Here is a 22050-nt window from a genome sequence, read left to right as displayed (position 1 = left end):
ATACCATTCCTTAATTCAACTCAAATGGCCTCATCTCAGTCTCTGCTGGAGATGATGCAGAATGTCTCTCAGTGTTTATCATCACACTCTGTGTACCCACCCAACCAACCCCACTCTGTCCACACCTTGCACCCTCAAACATACTGAATTGTTGACTGTTATTCACACCCAAGAAGATAGAAACAGTTATGTCCAGCCATGACTCTTCATTGGTGATGAGCGCAGATGACATCAGTGCCCATATTCATAGTTTTTGCTCTACTGCTCATTTCATTGCTGCTTATGTCAAGTATTTCCTCTTTTTCAAACAGCCTGATCTCTGAGCATCACTTTGGATTCCATCCTGGTCACTACGGACATGAACCTGCATCATTGTCAGTGATGTTTGGAGGCCCAAAATCTTCCTCCACTCACATAGGTACCCTCTCCTCTTCTGTGCCAGTACCTTGGGACTAGTGTTGTTCAACATTGACATAAGCAACTTCTCTGATGCTCTGGCAAAACTTCTCTTACTTTTTGCTGATGACTCCAGATTGTTTCATAGAACACCCCATCCCAATGACAGGCTGACAGCAGCTGCATCACTCTCTGCTGTTCTGGAATTGATTCAATGTAGGTTTGATAAATGGAACATGTCCTTCAATCCTGGAAGAGCTCAGTATCACTCTGTCACTCCGGAAGGGCCATCAAACTAACCCACTGATATATTTTCATGGTAAACTACGAGAAGAGGTTAAGTGTTGAACTTTTGGGCCTCACCATCGGCTATGACCTATCCTGGGTCGACCCAATAGCACATCTCACCTCCAAAGGCAGCAACAGACAAGGGATTCTCTCATGTTCCCGGTTTCTTTGAATAATGATAAATACTTACAGCCTCCAAAGCTTTTGTCTTGCTCATCGAGTACTCAACTGAGTACTGCTCTACTCAGTGGGCTAGTACCTCAGCATCACATATTTTTATCCTGCATTCTGTGGAATTTGAGCTCTCAACATCATTGGTATCTCCCACAATGAGGCTCGTACACAAGGTCTGTTGCTCTCACATTGTAGGCAGATCAGTGGCTTTTGTAGCGCCCCCTACTCCCTCAGCCTCCCAACCCTACACAGCAACTCCAGGATGCATGTGTTCTTCCAGTAACCCCTTTCTGGTTAAACTTCTGATATCCGGGCAAACTGCACGCCTCAACTCTTTTGTTCCTCACTTCTCCCAGCTGTGGAACAACCTTCCCAAGGCTGCTTGCTCTATGTCACTTGTCCCTCCAGAGGTTTGGCGTACGTGCATGTGCATGCACATACACACACTTTATCAGTGTGCACATGTGTACTGTACACATACTAGTAACCAGAAGGAGAGAATGTGATGTTAGAGTCCATTAGATTTGTAGGGTTTGGGTTAGGGATAGGGTTATATGTCTGGTGTTGGCTTAATGGTTAGGGTGGTGGGCTTGGGATCCGAGGATCCTGAGTTCAAATTCCACTCGGATGTTGAATTAATACCAGGTGGGGTTGACTCTACCTGTCATCCTTCCGAGGTCGGCAAAATAAGTGCCAGGTTGCTGGTATCCAGTGTTGGAGTGGCGACCCGTCCAGGATTGTGGCCAATAACCCAGGAGACTACTTAGGCAGCATCAACTCTCTGCACAGAGTATGGTCCCAATAGATGGATGGATTTGGGAATGGTAAAGTAGAGTAATATTGAACACAGTGCCTTTAAAGCCAGTTTTGGTCCATCCATCCAGCATCAGTGTTAAGGCCTAGGTCACATTTTCTCTACGGCGAGGATACGACGGCCGTACGCCCTCTGAACTGACAGAAACGTGTGGCGGCCGCAGAGAAACGGAGGTGGCCTCAGGGAGGTCCTACGCTGTTTGGCTATATTTTACAGGCCATATGGGGCGCCGTGGAATTACAGCACAGAGTTATAACTTTTTTCCATTTCTACGTTTGCCGTAGCAATTCGACAAGCCAAGCTATGACGTAGATGTGTTCCACGTCGACCGTAGGGCGTACGGTGGGCTTGCGTTATTTGTGCGGCTGCCGTAAGCTCTTCTCAATGAAAAATGAATTTTCCCAACCCCCAAAAAATTACGACGGCTGCACTATTTCCACGGTCGCCGCATGGTGGCCTTGCGGTCTGTGTGACTACCTGCAGGCAACGCAGGGTCGACGCACGTTTCCCCTACGCCCGCCGTGCACGTATGTACGGCCTCCGTGGCAGTCTGCGTCGACCGTGCGTCCACCGTGCGCTACCGCTAGGGATCGGAGTATAGGTGTTTGCCTATACAGTGGTACCCCAGAATCCGAATTTAATTCGTTCCAGGAGGTTGTTCGGATTGCAAAAAAGTTCGGATTCAAAAAATATTTTCCCAATAAGAAATAATGGAGTGAATTAATCCGTTTGTGGACCCAAAGAAAACCCACTTTCAAGACACTTTAAACTGAAATTCCCCATGTTTAAGGTAAAATAAGATGAGTAAATGACCTTCGGTGGCGGTGTATTGTATGTAAACTGGTACAATCACCACATCCAAAGGTCCACACAGGCTCGAGCTCCGGCCTGGGTTCCGATCGCTCGCGCACTCTGCGAGAGCGCTGCCCCCAGGGCAACTCATCAAACATGATGCCCGCAGAACCACAATCACTTTCATCAAACGCATCGGGCTGACGTAATCATGGATATTCCAAATTACAACTGGTTTTGCTGTGAAATTCAATCCTTGCCCGACAGTCCGTCACACCACGTGATCAGATTGCTTTTTGTGTTATTAATTAAAACACAAGATGATTAAAAAAACAAACATCACAAATGAAGGTGAAAACACGAGGTAAGGCCTAAGTCACATTTGGCTCTGCGGCCGGAGGGTCTACAAAATGTACGGCCACTAGCAATTATACGGCGGCCGCAGTATTTCCACAGTCACACAATGTAGCAGTCACATATATTTTTATTTTTCGGGTAGACGCACGGGGTATTTATTAATTGTGGAGACCGAAAACGTGGGGGTGCCGTACGGTCTTTGATTTGATGTTGCACGGTGACCTTAGGGCGTTCCTGCGGCGGCCATAGAATTTTCAAGGCAGACGCAAGGTGCCCGCAAGGCGACCGCAGGGCCCCAAAGGTGAACGTGCGGCCAGACGGACGGTAACGAGTGGGTTAATTGTTTTTTTTTTTTACCAGTTCTTTTGTTTCGGCTTGTCGAATTTCTACGGCGAACGTAGAAATGAAAAAAGTTCTAACTCCGCGTTATAATTCCATGGCGACCTTACGACCTGTAAAATATAGCCATACGGCGAAGGGCCACCCTGAGACCACCTCAGTTTCTCTGCGGCCGCCGCACATTTCTGTCAATTCAGAGGGCGTACGGCCGCCGTATCCTCGCCGTAGAGAAAATGTGACTGAGGCCTAAAGTATCGATCGACACACGAGAGATGCTTTCACGAGGACTTCCACCGACGAACTGAATGAACAAAGCGCGAATATGCGGCTCAAACAGGTGGGGGAGACACGTGAACAAACATGAACGCCACGTTGTGTTCGGTTTTTTAAAATGTATTAGGTTTTTAGGGCAAAATTTTCTCGAAAAAATTGTTCGGATTCCAATTTGTTCAAACAATGGGGCGTTCGGATTCTGGGGGCACCACAGTATATTATAGTTATAGTATATTCAGTTATATATACTGGTATATTTTTATTTCAGCAAAAAAAAAGAACTGGTATATATACCCACTCGTTACTGTCCGTCTGGCCGCACGTCCGGCTTAGGGCCCCCCTGCGGGCACCTTGCGTCTGCCTTGAAAATTCTATGGCCGCCGCAGCGACACCCTAAGGTCACCGTGCGACATCAAATCAAAGAACGTACGGCACCCCCACGTTTTCGGTCTCCACCGATTTCTAAATATGCCGTGCGGCTCCCCGAAAAATAAAAACATATGTGACTGCTACATTGTGTGACTGGAAATACTGCGGCCGCCGTATAATTGCTAGTGGCCGCAGATTTTGGAGACCCCACGGCCGCCGTGGCAAATGTGACAAAGGCCTAATCGCCATGGACACAGCAATATGTATTGTGAAGATCGTATGTTGAGGTTGTCGTGATTTGTCAACAACACAAATTTAATTATAATCGTGTTTACATGTGCGCCTGTTATTTTAAAAATTGCTTTACACAGGTTTATTAAACACTTCCGTATTCAGGCCTCGAGCAAGTATGTTGCTCACACACTGCCGCGATCGAGTAATATGTATTGTGAAGATCGTATGTTGAGGTCATTTATGCATGCAAGCTAATAATGGAAACTGTGTACTGTATTCTCTTGATACAACTCACCCCTACCTCTAATCCTCCCCATCTCGGTACGATCCGTCTGTTGCTTTTTAAACTATAATCTACCGCATCACGAAGGTCAGCACGGTAAGATGCCTGCCAGAGCATTTCTGGTGGCTTCACTCACGCGAATAGAGATAGCTCTGGACCATTTAGGGCACCTTGCCTCTCAGAATTTATTACAACACCACAGTGTTCATGCCTCCCCGTATGTTGTGCGGAAATTACACGGGCTCAACTACTGATGTTAATTACTCGATTTTTATCTATTTATTTATTTTATTTTGCATTCCCTGGTCATGAAAACGAACTTTGCATGTAAGTGATCTGCCTCTGGGCTTGCAAGATATTTTTGATGCTGACTTAGAGTCAACTTTCAAGGGAACTCCCAAGGGAACACTTCTGGTAAGAAATATCTTAACTTACTTTACTTGCATTATAAAATACTGCCAAATGCCACCAAAAACAAGTGAAATCCTTCAATACAACGCGTGTGGTGAATCAAATGAGTACACTAATGTTAAAATATGCAATTTATGCTTTTTCAGTTGAAAAACAATTAAAAAGCGTACTAAATATTTGAAATGTAAAAATCTTGTTGTTATTGTGAGAAGCACATATATATATATATATATATATATATATATACATATATATATATATATATATACATATATATATATATATATATATATACATATATATATATATACATATATATATATATACATATATATATATATACATATATATATATATACATATATATATATATACATATATATATATATACATATATATATATATACATATATATATATACATATATATATATATATATATATATACATATATATATATATACATATATATATATATATACATATATATATATATACATACATATATATATATATACATATATATATATATACATATATATATATATATACATATATATATATATATATATACATATACATATATATATATATCAGAAGGAATGAAATCGTTCGATAGAGCGTGGCAGGAGGCCGCAAAAGAATGATTGTAAGTAAATTTCAACTACTAATGCATGGCGAAACACTTGTTTATGGCTAATATTAAAGAGAATGATGGCATAAGAAGAACTTAGCCTGGAATCCTCGTGCATAACACCGCCCACACAACACACGTGGTGTCCTTTGACCAATCAGGAGCAGTGCAGTTACAGTATCGTTTCCTTCAGCTCGATTGGTCTTGTCCTGCACGTGATGTTTTCGGGGGTTTTTTTCGTTCTTGTTGAATGAGGAGATTATTTTTTCGTTCTTGTTGTAAGTAAATTTCAACTACTAATGCATGACGAAACACTTGTTTATGGCTAATATTAAAGAGAATGATGGCATAAGAAGAACTTAGCTTTCTGCGTTCGGCGCGAAATGCCATGGTGGACGGAAATGACGTCTTTCGTTCGTTCGTTTGTTCGTACATGAGGGGAGCGTTTCTTCGTTTTTTTTCCGTCAAGCTATAAATTAAATGGTTTTCACATATATAGCACATTAGTTTCACAAATTTCCATTGAAATACTCGGGTATTTCCGTCAATTGTCGCCATTTCCGTCGAGGTTACGCACTACATCTACCGGACGGCCGTCATTGGCTGTCTTGAGGCACGTGGGGGGGGGGGGGGGACGGGGGACACCGGACCCACCGGAGACGTGGGAGACAACCCCGGGGACATTTCAAACTCGGTGCAATTGTATACAGCGCACGCGCTGTAAAAAGACCCCTGATTGGCAGAAACAAATCAGTTGCAAAGAGAATGGCAGTCTACAGATCACCTGAGACTCAAGAGCAAACACAGGCTCGAGTTGAGGATCAATGTGCAAGACAAGTAGCCTGAGGGCAGCATGTTGGACACCCTTAGAAAGTGAAGCATTTTGATTAAAGTACAAGTGCATTTTGCAATGCCCAACATTGGTAATTCATACAAAACCAATAAGCCAACATTCCTCAATTTGTCATGCATATTTCAATACATAGTGCATCAAATTTCCCTGGGCAACGCCGGGTACTTCAGCCAGTTACATCTAAAGACAAATGACCCTTTTCCATTTAGAAGTTGAGAATCTCTTTTTTTTAACCTTTGAATTTTTTTTTATACATGGTCTCGGCTCATGGAAGAGCTAAGATGCAGAACAGACCAAGACACAACATAACAAAGGGAATAGGAGTAAGGGGAAACACTAATAACAGGGTGGAGGGAGAAGGTAGATGGAGAGAGACAAACAAGGGATTCAGGTAATGGTGAGGGTTAGGGGAGAACGCACCATGATGATATGCAAGGACAATCCCGCCATCTATTTTTGATATCGAGTGCGTTATATCAATCTGATGTCATTCATTTACTGGAGTCATATGTACATTTCAAAAACATAAACCAGGTTGTTTGTTGTAATTGGTTGGTTGTTGTCATACACATACAAGAGAATTGTGGTTCCAGAGGGAGGCATTGCATTTCGTCTTGGTGTCCTGCTTTTTGCACAATAATTTGTCCTAACATGTCCAAAATAATGCAAAACTAGGGGTTCTTGGGAGTGGATGGACGGACAGCTGAAAGGAAGGACATACCCAAATACTGAAGCGGCTTCACGGTTAAAAATTATCTCACTTCTCTCTGTGTATGCGTGGTCGGGCCAAATTCAGAGACAAAGTACTGTAGAAAGGTAGGTTTGTTTTCCAATTCATGTTCAAATTTTAATTCAATTTAAATAAGTTGCTCCTCGATCATAAACTGACGTTTGTAGACAGACAGACAGACAGACAGACAGGTGGAAGGACAGGAACAAATTGCTCAACCCAGCTTTTCGCTTCGCATGCGCAGGGTAATTAAAAGAACGCAGTGAAAATTAGGAGACTGTGTGGTAATTTGAGGTCTTTGGACCTCTAGCTCAGAGGGTCTGCTTTCGCCAGACATCTTATACTGACAACTTGTGTCTTTGGAATTGGATACAAACTCAAATTTAAATTTCCCCAGGATAATTATTAAAAATTCAAATTTGAGTGCAAAAAGCGTGGTTTGGCTGTGCAAAATTTTAAAAGATAATTTTACTGACTGTAGTTAGTTCACAGTGCAGCTTGAAAGAGGTAGTTCTTACTGCAGCCTTGGAAACCTTGGGCCAAACAGCTCGTAAACATCAAGACTGGTTTGATGAAAATGAGGCACACATTGAAGCCTTGTTCCAAGAGAAACATTGCTTACACTTAGCTTGGATAAATGACAAGTATCCTCATCAAAGAGACAGGCATATAACATCTGCAAGACAGTTCAAACTAATCTCAGAACCATGCATGACCAATGGTGGAGGGATAATGCTGCTGTACTCCATTCCTTGTCAGACAGCAACATAAAGCAGTTCTATGCTACGTTGAAGACAGTGTATGGTCCTCAATCTTGAGGCTCTTCGCCTGTTATGGACTCAGTCACTCAGATAGATCAACCCTTTTAAGTGACGAGGCCAAAATTATTGAGAGATGGACTGGCCACTTCAACAACTTACTGAAGAGAGAAACAACTATCAGCAGTGAATCCATTTAACAACTTCCTTAATGTACCATCAATGAAGTTTCCGCAAGGGAAGCCACTACTACTGAAAAAAAGAAAGCCTTGGAGGTGCTAACGGCAAATAAACTGGTTCTGATGTAATCCCAGCTGAAATATAAACAGTTGGTGGAGATTACCTCGTACATTGCCTGACAGAGCTGTTTCAACATATGTGGACCCAAGAAAAGACTCCCCAGGAATTCAAGATGTCTTAATTGTCTATTTATACAAGAGGAAAGGGGATCAATACATATGTGACAACCAATGGGGTATCGCTTTGTTGGTAATCACTGCAAAGATACTCACCTGAATAATGCTGAACCGTTTCATACAACACATGGGAGAAGAGCTTGCACCAGACAGTGAATGCAGCTTGAAGAAAGGAAGAGAGACAACGGACATGATTTTTGCGGTCAGACAGATTCAGAAACAATGCATGGAACAAAACACTGACCTCCACTACATCTTTGTGGATCTGACCAAGGCATTGGACTCCGTGAGCAGAGACTGGCTATGGAAGATCTTGGCAAAAGTCGGCTGTCCAGACAAATTCATCACTATGGTCGGGTAGTTCCATGATGGCATGATGGCTAGAGTATTGGAGGATGATATAATGTCAGAGCCCTTTCCTGTGAAAAATGGTGCAAAACAGAGCTGCGTTCTCGCACCATCACTCTTCAGAGTCCCATTTGCAGCAATGCTTTGAGATGCCTTCAAAAACTTTAATACTGGAATATGGATCAGGTTTAGAAATGATGAAAAGATGTTTAATTTCAGAAGACTGCAGGCTAAGACTAAAGTCCTGGAGGAATTTGTGCACAAACTATTGTTTGCTGACGATTGTAGCCGAGTGGCTCACTCCCAAGAAGACATTAAATCGATCTTAGATTGCTTTGCTGCAGCATGCTCTCATTATGGTCTAACCATCAACTAGAAAAAAGATAGAGTTCAGTACAAACCAGAACCAGGCAATCCCCAGTCGAAAGTCTATAAAGCCGTAGTCATCCCATCATTACTTTATGTATGTGAGACTTGGACACCATACAGCCGTCATCTGAAGAAACTGAATAATTTAAATCTAAACTGTCTGAGACGACTGATAAAAATAAGATGGTAAGACAAAGTCCCTGACACAGAGCTCCTACAACAGGAAAGGATACCGAGTGTTAGTGCCATGGTCATGAAAGCACAACTAACATGGTCAGGTCAGCAGTCAGAATGTCAGAAGAGTGCCGACCAAAGAGGGATATTCTACAGCGGGCTTGTCAAAAGCAAAAGATCACAAGGCGGGCAACATAAGAGGTACAAAGACTGCTTGAAGTCGACAATGAAACTCTGCAACATGGATGTTGATAACTGTGAACGGATAGCTCAAGATTGAAAGTCGTGGCATAAGTTAGTTCACAGTGGAGGACTGTGAACTCATTACCTATGATGAAACTCATTATGAATCTCATTACCCTACACACGCGAAGCGAAAAGCAGGGTTAAGCAATTGGTTCATGGACGTCCGTCGGTCCGTCTTTCTGTCTGTCTTGTCAGTTTATGATCAAGGAACAACTTATTTAAATTGAAAGTTATGTTTTCAACATGAATCTGAACATGAATTGGAAGACAATTGTTTCATTTTACCATACTTTGGCTTTGAATCCGTCCGGATCAAACATGCGCACAGGGGAGTGAGAATATTTTTTTACTCTGCCTGAGTGGCAAACAAACAAAATTGAAAATCATTCCTAACAGGAAACTTACTGTTTTTAGGAACGTCACAATGGACACATACAAGAGGCATGAATAACTTATGTTATGTGATAGACAAGGTGGTGTAATAGCCACCACTGAGAAAACCCAGAATTTATTTTCTTCATACGCCTTTAAACTTCTTTAAACTTATTTTAATTTAATTATACACTTGAAGACTGTATAAAACAAATCGCTTTCATTATACTTCCAAGAGCCATGCAATATATCGATATATAGCATTAGAGGGTGTAGCATGTATGACGGGTTGAAGAAGATGCTGACAATTTTCACATTTATGACACTGTTTTGAGTCCAGTTGGACGACACTGGAGTCCAGTTGACACTGTTTGTTTGATATACTACACATACAGTGCCTTTAGAAAGTCTATACCCTTTTCAAATTTTTCACCTTTTGGTGCCTTATAGCCTGGAAATAAATTGCATTAAATCGGACTTTTCCACCTTTATTTACATATAGTAACCCACAACTTCCAAGTGAAAAACAAATTCCACAAATTTCAGAAAATCAATTACAAATCCAAAACTAGAATATCTTGGTTGGATAAGTGTCCACCCCCCTTTATAATAACAATCATAAATTAGCTTAGGTGTAACTAATCACCTTTTTTCAAAATCACAAACAAAGTTAATTAGCCTCCACCTGTGTTAAATTGCAGTGATTCTAATTATTTCAGAATAAAATCAGCTGTTCCAGTAGGTTTCCTCTGCTGGGTCGTGCATTTCACAGCAAAGACTCAACCATGAGTACCAAGCAGCTTTCAAAACACCTCCAGGATAAAGTTGTGGAAAGGCACAGATCAGGGGATGGGTATAAAAATATTTCAAAGGTCTTGAATATCCCTTGGAACACAGTCAAGACAATCATGAAGAAGTGGAAGGTGTATGGTACCACCAAGACCCTGTCAAGATCAGGCCATTGCTCCAAACTGGATGACCCAACACGGAGGAGACTGATCCGAGACCACCAAGAGGCCAATGGCAACTTTGAAAGAGCTACAAGCCTTTATGGGCAAAGACTGGACACTTTGTACATGTGACAACAATATCCTAAGCACTCCACAAGTATAGCCTGTACGGTAGGGTAGCAAGAAGGAAGCCATTACTCAAAAAGCCCACCTTGAGTCCCATTTGAGGAATGCAAAAAACTTCTCAGGAGATTCTGAAGCCATGTGGCAAACGTTTTGTGGTCTGACAAAACCAAGATGGAACGTTTTGGCCTAAATTCAAAATGTTATGTGTGATGCAAACCCAATGCAGCACATCACCCAAAGAACACCATCCATACTGTGAAGCATGTGGTAGCATCATGTTATGGGGATGTTTCTTATCAGCAGGGACTGGGGCACTTGTCAGGATGGAAGAGAAAATGGATGGAGCAAAATACAGAAAAATCCAAGAGGGAAACAAGCTGTCCTCTGCAAGAAAGCTGAAATTGGGACGGAAGTTTACCTTTCAGCATGACAACGATCCGATGCACACAGCCAAAGCTACACTGGAGTGGTAAGGAACAAAAAGATAAATGTCCTTGAGTGGCCCAGTCAGAGCTTCGACCAAAATGCAATCAAAAATCTGTGGCATCACTTGGGGATTGCTGTCCATCAACGCCCCCCATGCATCTGACTGACCTTGAACAGTTTTGTCCAGAAGAATGGGAAAATATTGCTCAATAAAGGTGTGCAAAGTTGGTGGAGACCTTTCCCTCCACTCACAGCTGTAAAAGGTGCTTCCACCAAGTATAACTCACGACACTTATCCAACCAAGATATTCTAGTTTTGTACTTGTAATGAATTTTCTGAAATTTGTAGATTTTGTTTTTCACTTGTAAGTTGTGGGTTTTGATGTGTAAATGAAGGTGGAAAAAGTCTGATTTAATGCAATTTAATGCAAGGCTATAAGGTACCAAAAGTTGAAAATTTTGAAAGGGGTGTAGACTTTCTATAGGCACTGCATGTAGCCTTTTGAAGCCGAGGTCGTGTAATAAAAATTTGTATTGGTATCAAAGCCAGTGATCAAAGTCAAAAATTAATCATAGGATTAGCCACTCAAGGACAGATCAAAAACCCTGAGATGTAAATTAGGGCCATCACCTTCACATGTGATGGATGAACACAACCAGAGAGAACACATTCACACTGATTTAAAACTTGCAAGCTGGTGTGAACAAGCTTTGTAGAAAGTCACATCTCTTTTGGAAAATGCAGCGTCAATTTACTTCATGAACATGTTTGCAGGCTTCACAATACACTCGGCCTCTATGAAACCTCATGACCCAAACCCAAATTGCCATGAATAAACAACTCACGGCAAAACTCTGCACCATCCAAGTTGTATTCACCTTATCTCGGGTCTTGTTTTAATCCCACATTGCTGCCTTGACTTGTTTGTCATCTTGGTTCTCAATCAACAGAACATGTTTCAGTATCACTGGGTGGGATAATTCATACTGGTCGTCGATTATACTGAAGAACAATCCCCAAAGCTTAAAGGCACAATGCAAGCCAAACATGCACAACACTGTTTACTGGATGTTATTTATTCACTTGTTTAATTGTTACCTTTACTGTGTGAATACTTTGGATTTAAGGTTGGTCTTATTTGATCTGATGTTCTTGATTTAAAACACAAAAGTTTTGCGAATCCAAGTGCCCAACATCACAATAAAAATGTTATTGTCCATTAATGCCATGGACGTTGTTGCGTCATGACCTGAAAAAAGTAAAAGGTTTGGGAAAATGCAAGTTACACGACATTTTTGATCAAAGTCATTTGCCAGAAATGTAGTTTATAAACTTTCTGGTCTTGCACTCTCTGCTCTTTCTGTGCTTTGTCCCACCCAGGTTTCTGCAGGGTGCACATGGTTCACCATCAACCCCCTTGGTGAAACTCCCAAAATCCAGGATTACTGCTCACCTCCACTCATTCGTTCCTCTTTTTCCCCACCTGTGAAATCAACTTCCACATTCTCTTCATCTCATTCTTCTCTCCAAGTCTTCAAGACAGCTGTTCCCTACCATGTCAGATCATTCCATATCCAAAATCATGATATTTTCTACAATTGTTAACCCCTCTCACTCCCCCCAAGCCCACCTCCTCCCAAATTTCCAGATTTTCCTTCTTGAGAGTTTGCCTGTGTATCCATCTTGTCTACCCCTCATTCCTCCTCACCAATTATTTGTCCAAATCTCCCTCTATTTTGTTCTTCAACTCTGCTGTTGGTGTTCCTCCTCGTTCTCTACTTCTTTTTCTCCATTGTTGTTCTTGTTCTGTCGCATCCTGGTCCATTCAGTGTATTAGCTCTTCCACAAGCCTTGCCCTTGTATACAAAAGAAAGATGGCTAAATGATACATTCTATCCATTAACAAATATCCAATAGACACAGTCTGTATATTATTAATGTGATGGACACAATATGTCTGTTAGATGTTAAACCATCTTCAGCTACAAGATAAGTCACAGCTTTGCTGAGCATTTGGCACAAGAAGCCAAATGGTTTTATCTCCAATGAGTTTCCACATTTCCTTCCGGCCCTGCCTCACCGATGGATCTGATTTAGCATGGTTTGGCAGAGACTACGTATCAGCCCTTTATCGGAGCTCAGCCAGCTGAGGATATTTGCTGTTTGCAGTGTTTGGGTGTGGAGAATGAATGTACAAGAACCATCATGCAGATGCCATTTTAACCTCCTGTGAGTGACTATTGAAAAACCCAGGGTGTTTGCCGTTTAAACAATACTTTTTCGCAGGTTCAAGGCCAATATGGTTCTCCATTAAAAACAAAAACATCTTGTAAAAAAAAAAATAATAAAGATAAAAATGCTGCCAGGTTTTTCCTCGCTTGAAAAAGGTGTGTTGGCGGAACATTCTCAACCAAAGGCCTCTGCTGTTAATTGCAATTGAAATATAACTCGACTGATTACAACAAACATCAATAAAACGTCGTGTAATATCAAACTCAAATCTACTTTTGACAACCATTCCAAATTGTCAAGAAAAGGCAAGTGAAATGTTATTTTACCATTTGTTTACACAAGTTTTTGTTTTTGTTTTTCTACAGATCACAGAAGGTGGAAGGCTCATGGAGGAGCTTGTACATGAATCACGTGCAGAGCAAAGATGCTAGGAAACATCAGTGTACCTTGACCTGAATTACAAAAACACAATTAGACAACACACACACGTTTACATTTATAAAATCTAGGCTTGTGGAAGTGTCACAGATCCTTTATGGATTTTTAAAAGTTGTGTATTGAAGTTCTGTACATTCTTTAGGTGGATTACTTATATATTGCTGCAGAACGAATTGCTTATTACTTAGGATTTCATATTTACTGAGATTAGATGGTATTTGTAAATGTTCAGGAAGGAAAATGTTGTAACATGTTAAAAAAAAAACACGTCACAAAATGTTGATTTTCAATTGATGAAAATACCAAGTCTGGGAAATAGGGAAGTTTGTCTGTGGTGGTTCCACCGGTATGCAGCTCATGTTCCTCGAAACCAGGGTCTAATACAAAGGCCTGCGAAGTAAGAAAGTTCATCTGGTGGACGAGAGTAATGTGTGGGAAGCATGTTCGGAACTGCTGATAGAAACAAGGGAAAAATAAAAGAACCAGGAAGAACGAAGAGAGCCAAAGGAAGCCAAAAGAACTGAGCAGCACTGGTACTTAAAGCTTCACCGTCCTGTGGCTCCTCGCTCACGTGTGATTCTTCTTCCTTTTAAATCCATTTCCTGTCAACATATAGAAAAGTACTCTGGGTTGATTGGATGTTCCTAGTTTTAAACCAAACCCGTTGTCCAGCATTTGCTAGCATAGCGTCAGCATGTAAAGGCCCGGTCACACCTTGACGTTTTAGCCAGCGATGGCAACGTGTTAAAATTTATGTAAAACGCTGGCTTACGTTGAACTTTTGATGTTTTTTTTTAAAGATTCGGACGTATTCATAGCGACTTGGTCTTATGTATAACGCATTGGTAACTACACAGAACGTTTCGTTGTGTTATAGATAACTTATACCAACGAATGCTGAACCTGTTGTCGGCCTACACAACCGATGCCCAACGATAGTCTAACTCAGGCATAGCGCGTTGCACGCATCGCCGACGATCACGTGGCGTAGGCTATTAAAAGGCTGACGCACAACGATTCAAATCATAACTGCCGTAGAAATGGAAGGGTCAAAATCGCGGTCACACCTTGGCGATCTTGCCAGCGTATGCCGACGTAACAAAAAGTGTGTCTAAAACGTTGGGGCACGTCGAATACGGTATGGGTAAGTTTGGTATGCGCGAGTAGAACGCTAAATACGCTATCATAAGTCGTAGTAAGTAGAGTACGTCAAGAAATTTTGAACATGTTCAAAATTTTACGACGTACTCGGCGTATGACACACGTTCGCATGCGATGAGGATAAGTTTTACACACGATATGTGGACGCTTACACACGTCCACAAAGGCTACTTATAAGCTACTCACAAGTCGAAACACGTCGCGGTAATGTCTTTTTTATGCGAAACTTATTTCTATCTTATGTTTGACGTGCTTTGAACCAATTCTTTACGTAGCCCCAACACACATCGACGTATGTAGACGTATTCCAATGACGTCTTCCGGTCGACAAAAAAAATAAATGAACGTGTTTGTAGGTTACAACTGTTCCCGTGTTCGGATATAAAGACGTGTTCCCAGCGGTTTTGGGAATTGGTATATAAAAATGCTGCTCATAAAAGGGGAACCCAACAGTGTTTTCGAGTCCTTTTTGAGTCGATGTCCATGTCAGCAGGAACAGTATCAGTATCAGTATCAGTATTAGTATTAGTATTAGTATTAGTAGTAGTTTGTTCATGTTGGCAGTAGTAGGTGGGTGTGAGGGGGAGGGTGTGGGTTATGATGGATCGTCTTTGCGTCCGCGTGTCCACGGGTAGGTTCATAGGCTGCCACTCAACGATTTAAATGGCTGCATCTCCACTATTGAAAGTAGACGCTTGCGCTCAACAATTTGATTTTTTTTACACTCAACGACTTTTAAACGGTACCACTCAACTTGTTTCATTGTTTACAATGAACGATTTAAATTGCTGTCACTCGCCTTTGTTTTTTTTTGTTGTTTTTTTTTTGACGCTGGGGTTTGGAAATTTGAAACGTTTCTTCTGAACGTGTTAAAACGCTCAAACTCGACTATTTTTAAATAGACGCTGCCGATGGACAATTGGAATCATAGCCAAGCTAGACATCGAAGTGTGAACATCCTCGTCATGCCGAAGAAAAGTTTGAAGAATGCTGCAAATAAGTGTCCTGGCCGTGGCCGTGGACGCTGACGCAAGGACGATCCATTATACCGACGTCTTTCAGCCTATGAGTAACTTAAAAGTAACGTCTGTCGATGTGTGGCAACGATCAGGTAACGTGCCAACAACACGTTAATCATAGGTTAGAAATAAGTTTCGGGTACGCTAAACATTACCTCGGCGTGTCTCAACTTATGATTAACTTACAAGTAGCATGTGTTGACGTCTGTCAACGATCGCAGACCGTGCCTACAACTTGTGGCCAGCGTAGCGGAACGTGAGAGTCATACGCCGGCATACGTCGTGAAATTTCAAGCATGAAAAAATTTGAGGACAACCGAAAAGTACAACGTTTAAAGCCAACGTACAACGACGTATGGCAACGTACTACGACGTATGCCAGCGTGCTCTCAATGTTATCAAAACTTACCCATAACGTATTCAACGTGTGCCAGCGTTTTAGAAAACAAATTCAAAAATCGGCATACGTTGGCTAAAACGTCAAGGTGTGACCGGGCCTTAAGGAACACGCTTGGTTTGGTCGATTAATGAAAATGATTAATGTAAAAATATAGTCACCACAAGTCCCTCGGCTATCCACCCCTTCTGCTCTGGACGAACAATGACGCCGGCTGGAAAACTTGTCTTTGGGCACTGTCTTCCTTTTGAACATGACATACGAGGGAAGCTTGCCACACAAGCTTATTTGGGGTGGGTGCTCCATTATTGGACTCTAGCTTTTGTGATTAATTCTTCTTTTGATGCGACACCAGGTGTTGTTCTTCTTATTTTGTGTTTAATGGCGTTTTCAGAGCCGCGAGGCTCTATATACGCCTTGCACCTAAACTCCGGGTGTCTCTGCACATTTCCGAGCGGACTTATTGAATTTCTGCACACGGTTAATAAATCTCTGTACAAACTCTTAACCTGAACCTGTTTTCAAAATTTAAACGGTGGAAATGAGCTTAACAGCAGTTCAACTGCTACAAAAGTGTTCATTTGGAATATAATTGTAATTCAGCACTGATCGTTTTTAAGACTGATTTTTTTCTGTACCTGTGTATTAACCGCACCTCCAACTTTTACCTTTTTTGCTGATTAAAAAAAGTGTGGTTCATACAGCAGAAAAGACAGAACCCAGTTTTCTTTCATGCACTCCCTAGGAGTTCCCTTCGTATGCATGCAAAAATTTGGGCCACTAGGTTTCATGGTTGTGGAGTTATGGAGGAGAGACCAACGTGTGCGGGGGCATGCACGCACATGGTTATAGATATATATTTTTGTACACAGAGTCAAGGCTCATGAAAGAGCCAGAAAACTGAATAGATCAGGATGCAACAGAACAAAAAGAACTGCAGAGAGGGGTGGGAGGAACAACAGCAATGTTGAAGAACAAATTAGAGAGAAATATGCATAAATACTGGGTGTGGGAGAGAATGAGGGGTTGGGGAGGATGCATTGGATGGATAAGAAGGAGACAGAAGCAAAGTTTCAGGAAGGTAAAACTGGAAATTTGGAAGGGGGTGGGGAGTGGGGAGGGGAGTAAACAGGAGTAGAAAAGATCACAGTATTTGATTGGGGGTGATCTGAGATGGTGGTGAACAGCTGTCATGAAGATTTGGAGGGAAGAATGAGATTGAAGACAATGTGGAAATCGGTTCCAAAGGTGTGGGGGGAAGGAAAAATGCAGAAGCAGAGGGTGCAAGACCAGAAAGGAGGCAGTAGAAAACAGAGACACCACCAACCTGTCTGCAATGTGAAAGTGATAGGCCCAGAGACTTAACTTCATTGTGGGAGATTCCAATAATCTTAAAGGCCATGATTTCCATGGTGCCAACCAAGCTGAACAAGGTGTGAGACAACTCAAGGGGAGAGCAGTGCTCCATCAAGCTGTGGATGAAGGCCTTGTAGGTCAATAGGAATTCAGATGTGCCAAGGAAGGACTTTGTATGATGCAGGATGGCCAGTCAATGAGTGTCTTTGGAGGTCAACATTAAAATGTGGTTTGTCCAAGAAAGATCATGGCTGATTATGAGACCCAGGAATTTGAAGGACTGAAATGAAAGTAGATGTGGGGTTTTTCATATGAGAGAGACAGACAGATATTAGACACAGGGAGAGAGAGAGAAGAGAGAGACAGAGAGAGAGAGAGAGAGAGAGAGAGAGAGAGAGAGAGAGAGAGAGAGAGAGAGAGAGAGAGAGAGGAAGAGAGAGAGGAAGAGGTGGAGAGATGAAGAGGTGGATAGATGTCTGTATTGAAAGACATATTCCAAGTGTTTGAGCAGTTTGTGATTTTGTTAAGATCCGATGATGGAAGAGGTCGCTGTCTTACTATCTGAAGGATGAGGAATGTGATGAGTGGAGTCATCAGCAAATAGATAAAGGGATTTTCCAGAGTCAGATAGATCATTGATGAAGATTAGGAAAAGGACTGTGACCAGAACATTGCCTTTGGGGTCTCCAGCCTTAACAGAAAGAGGAGAAGAAAGGATTCCATTGAGAGCCATATGTTGGCTACAAGAGTAGAGGAAGTCAGTAACCCAAAAGTGGAGTTGGCCTTGAATCGGCAGAGAGTTTGGAGAGCAAGGTGGGATGCTAGACTGTATCGAAAGCTCAAGTTATGTATGTCCAAAGATGGTTCTGATCTAATGTCTGAAATTGAGGGCCTCCATCCATTGTTGGGTGGGTAGAAGGCAGCATGCCCAAGGTGGGGTGACCAAGTCTGAATCCAAACGTGATGATTTGAGATGAGGTCATTGGAGAAAAGGCATGATTTTCATGTCAACTGCGATGATGCATTCCGTGACCTTGCTGATGATTGGAAGCAAGCGAAGAGGTCAGCAGTTAAGAGGATTGGTTTTGCACCTTTTTATGCAATGCAGTGATGTTGGCTGATTTCCAAGCAGATGGAAGATGGTCTCTAAGGCAAATGAAAGGGTGAAAAGTGAAGAAAGAGGATGTGCAAGAGCTGCACTGCAGATTTTTATGGCACATGAGCTAATGCCATTCAGTGCAGTTGCAGAATAAAAGTCAAGTGTTGCCATAAACTTCTCCATCTTCTCAGGTGGAAAAGACAGAGTCCAGGAGCAGTTGGATGCGACTGGGTAGGGTGGGTACAGAGAATGAGGAATTGGGGACACAAGATTTGGAAGCAAACATTTAATTGATATGAGGCATTCGGCCTTCCCACGAGTGGAGTCGGCTGTGGTGCCATTTGAAGAGAGGAGAGGGATGCAGGGGAAGCATACTCTGGAGACAGACCTAATGAGTCACCACATGGTTTTAGAGGTAGACAAGTTTTTAAGTTAAATGTTGAGGTTGGAAAGATGTTTTCTAGCTCTTCTGAGAGTGAACACACACTTGTTGCAGGCTTTGTGGAATGAGCTACATACGAAACAAAAACAAGTAGCTTCCAGATATGTAACCTTCTCGTTTAGAAGAGTAAATTAGAGAAGGGGGGAGGGGGGCTTCATGAAAATCCGTGTTGAGAGACCATAAAAGATGATAAAGTTGAGAGAGAGGATGTGGAGAGAGGTAGAAGCCATTTACCTTTTGCTTTATACAGTGGCACATTGATGTATTTGAGTGTCACTTTATGTTTGTCTAGTTCATAAACTCAACCTTGGACCACATTTGACTGTCTTCCAGTTCGACATCGATTGATCCCAGAACTTAGTTTGTGATAAAGAGCAAGGTGAGAGAGAGTATAAAGGTAACGTTTTGAGATATTGGAGTCATGAAGCAACAGGTGAACAGGTAAGCAAAGGGAATGAATGACCAGGAAAAGAGGGGGGGGGGGTAACTAACCTGTAAATAACACACAGTAGTTTGGCTGGGTCAGGTTATTGGGATGGAGGATGACGTGAAATGGTGGTGCACTGCTAACTTGAAGACCAGCGTGGAAGAGTGAGATTGAATATTCTCAGGAAGGCGGTTGCTCAAATTGGAGTTGAGAGGAACAATCGAGTGGAGCTGGAGATGAGTGAAAGAATACATACCCCCTAGGAAAATTGGGGATCGACAGGTGAGAGTAAGAGGGAACAAGACTGGAGGACAACCAGTAAAAACACAGAGAATCAACCAAATTGTCGACAATGTGCGAGCAACAAGGCCTTGTGTTTTGTTCCTTTCACAGAGGTTGCCACTAATATTGAGTGCTTTAGATTCCACAAAATGCCAGAGGAAACGGTGTGATGTCAGGGCACCAGCTTGTAGTGGAGAACAGTACTCCAATGAGCTATGGACAAAAATGCCTTCGAGGCTGATTTATTCTGAGTTTTCAGGGAATGACTTAGGGGTGGCAGGATAGCCTCCAGGTATGCACAATCGCCTTTGAGCTGTCTTTCCTTCATACAATTCTCAGCCTAACGATAAATGTGCACCTTGATGTTTCACAGGAAGGGCAATTCATCCAAATGTGTGCTGTCCCTTGGATGGACGCTAAACTGGACATTCTGTCAGCTGGCATTATTTGGTGGAAGTTAAACACCCACAATGGTCTTCACGAAAAGTGGGTGAGCTGTCATCAGCACCTGAACAATTTCCAATTTCTGTCTAACCTAGCGGTGCTCCTAGCAAAATGAGGGTGAACTACAGGCATGTATTGCATACGAAAGAAGAAGGAATGTCTTTGGATGAGGGAGGATGTTTCGTCTGCAGCTGGTTTTGAGGCCAGCTTTGCTACATTGTCAGCCCAAGAGAGTTCATGGCTGATGGTGCCACACAAAGACAAAGATACCGAGACCTCAGATCATTTGGCACAACAGTCCCATGCTGTATCAACATCTTATTCACATAATGTATCAATTTACTTATCTTTTATGTTCTCATCCCATTCTTACCATTTGATCCAATGTAAAATCTAGATTTCTTTCTCATAGACTCGTTTTACTGAATACTCATTTCACTAAATTTTGAAAATGTGAAAATGACTTAAATTGACCACTCTTCTAAGCTTAATCTAATAACACGAAAAGCAACAAGTAATTCATCGTTTTATTATTTTTGATTATCGAGGGATTGTGTATTAAAAAGTAATTATTCCTTATATATTCACCATTATTTACTTGGTTTTGTAGCATTGAGTCCTGTTTACATCATTCTACAGAAATGGATTGGCTAACTTTTTAAATCGCATTTTGTTCCATGCCAAATTTCTGAAATTGCTGAAGAAATGTTTTGAAAATAATTAATGATTTTTATCCAAAAGCCTTTGTAGACAATTGCCTCAGCCATAACTTTATGTTCCTTTTCCTTCCCTCCCCCTTCTATATTATCTTCAACAAGTCTCTCTCCCCCTGCATTCTCCCCATCCTTCTCAAGGAAACACTCCCCCACCCCATTTCTCTCCAAAGGGTTACAGTAAGGATTGGCAAATGCACCCTGCTTAGTCCCAGTTGAAGGCAACGCTGTGGTCAAAACATTGGACCTCTGAACATTTCTTCTCAGATAAAATCCCGATTTGGTTGCGCTCTTGTGGGTTTTGCCATTTCACAGTTTCTAGATTATTTTACTGTGATGTATCCCAACGACCAGCAGTTATTCACTTATTTAAACAAATTATTCTCATCTTGTAGTTTTTTGACTCGCTATTGAAGACAAACAATGCAATCAACCAAACAAAAAAGTCAAACAAATATTATTATTAACTCCACCATTGAGGGTTGATGGAGGTCATGTTTTCCTCCTTGTCTGTGTGTTTGTTTATTTGTCTGTGAGCAGGATATTTCAAAAAGTAGTGGACGGACTTGGACGAAACTTGGTGGACAGGTTAGGTGTGTGACAAGGAATAACTGCTTGGATTTTGGTGAAGATTGATTATTACAATGATGATGATGATGATGATGATGATAATGATGATTATGATGTTGAGAAAAAGATTTTCCAGTTTTGACTGTATACACACACACACACATATACATATATATATATATATATATATATATATATATATATATATATATATATATATACGTATACGTATACACACACACATATAGATATATACATATACATATAGATATATACATATATATATATATACATATAGATATATACATATATATATATATATATATATATATATATAT

The 22050-nt window shown here is 41.5% G+C and overlaps 1 protein-coding gene across 4 annotated transcripts in view; it reads right to left on the bottom strand.

The window, feature by feature from the left end:
* Window positions 1-22050, bottom strand: part of WNT4 (Wnt family member 4) — a 180635-nt gene that overhangs the window by 5606 nt on the left and 152979 nt on the right. For 3 of the 4 annotated variants that reach the window (XM_085879081.1, XM_085879080.1, XM_085879078.1), the window contains one exon: window positions 8217-8282. The exons of the other annotated variant lie outside the window; for it this stretch is intronic. In XM_085879081.1, coding sequence (XP_085735207.1) covers window positions 8217-8282 — 66 coding nt within the window. The remainder of the gene's footprint in view (window positions 1-8216; window positions 8283-22050) is intronic. 4 annotated transcript variants of the gene reach the window in all.

Source organism: Eptatretus burgeri, chromosome 4 (genome assembly GCF_056783735.1).
Source record: "Eptatretus burgeri isolate ZD-2024b chromosome 4, Ebu_testis_v1, whole genome shotgun sequence".
Classification (NCBI taxonomy): Eukaryota; Metazoa; Chordata; class Myxini; order Myxiniformes; family Myxinidae; genus Eptatretus; species Eptatretus burgeri.
The sequence above is the reverse complement of the archived record's forward strand: the minus strand, read 5'-3'. Positions and strand labels throughout refer to the sequence as shown.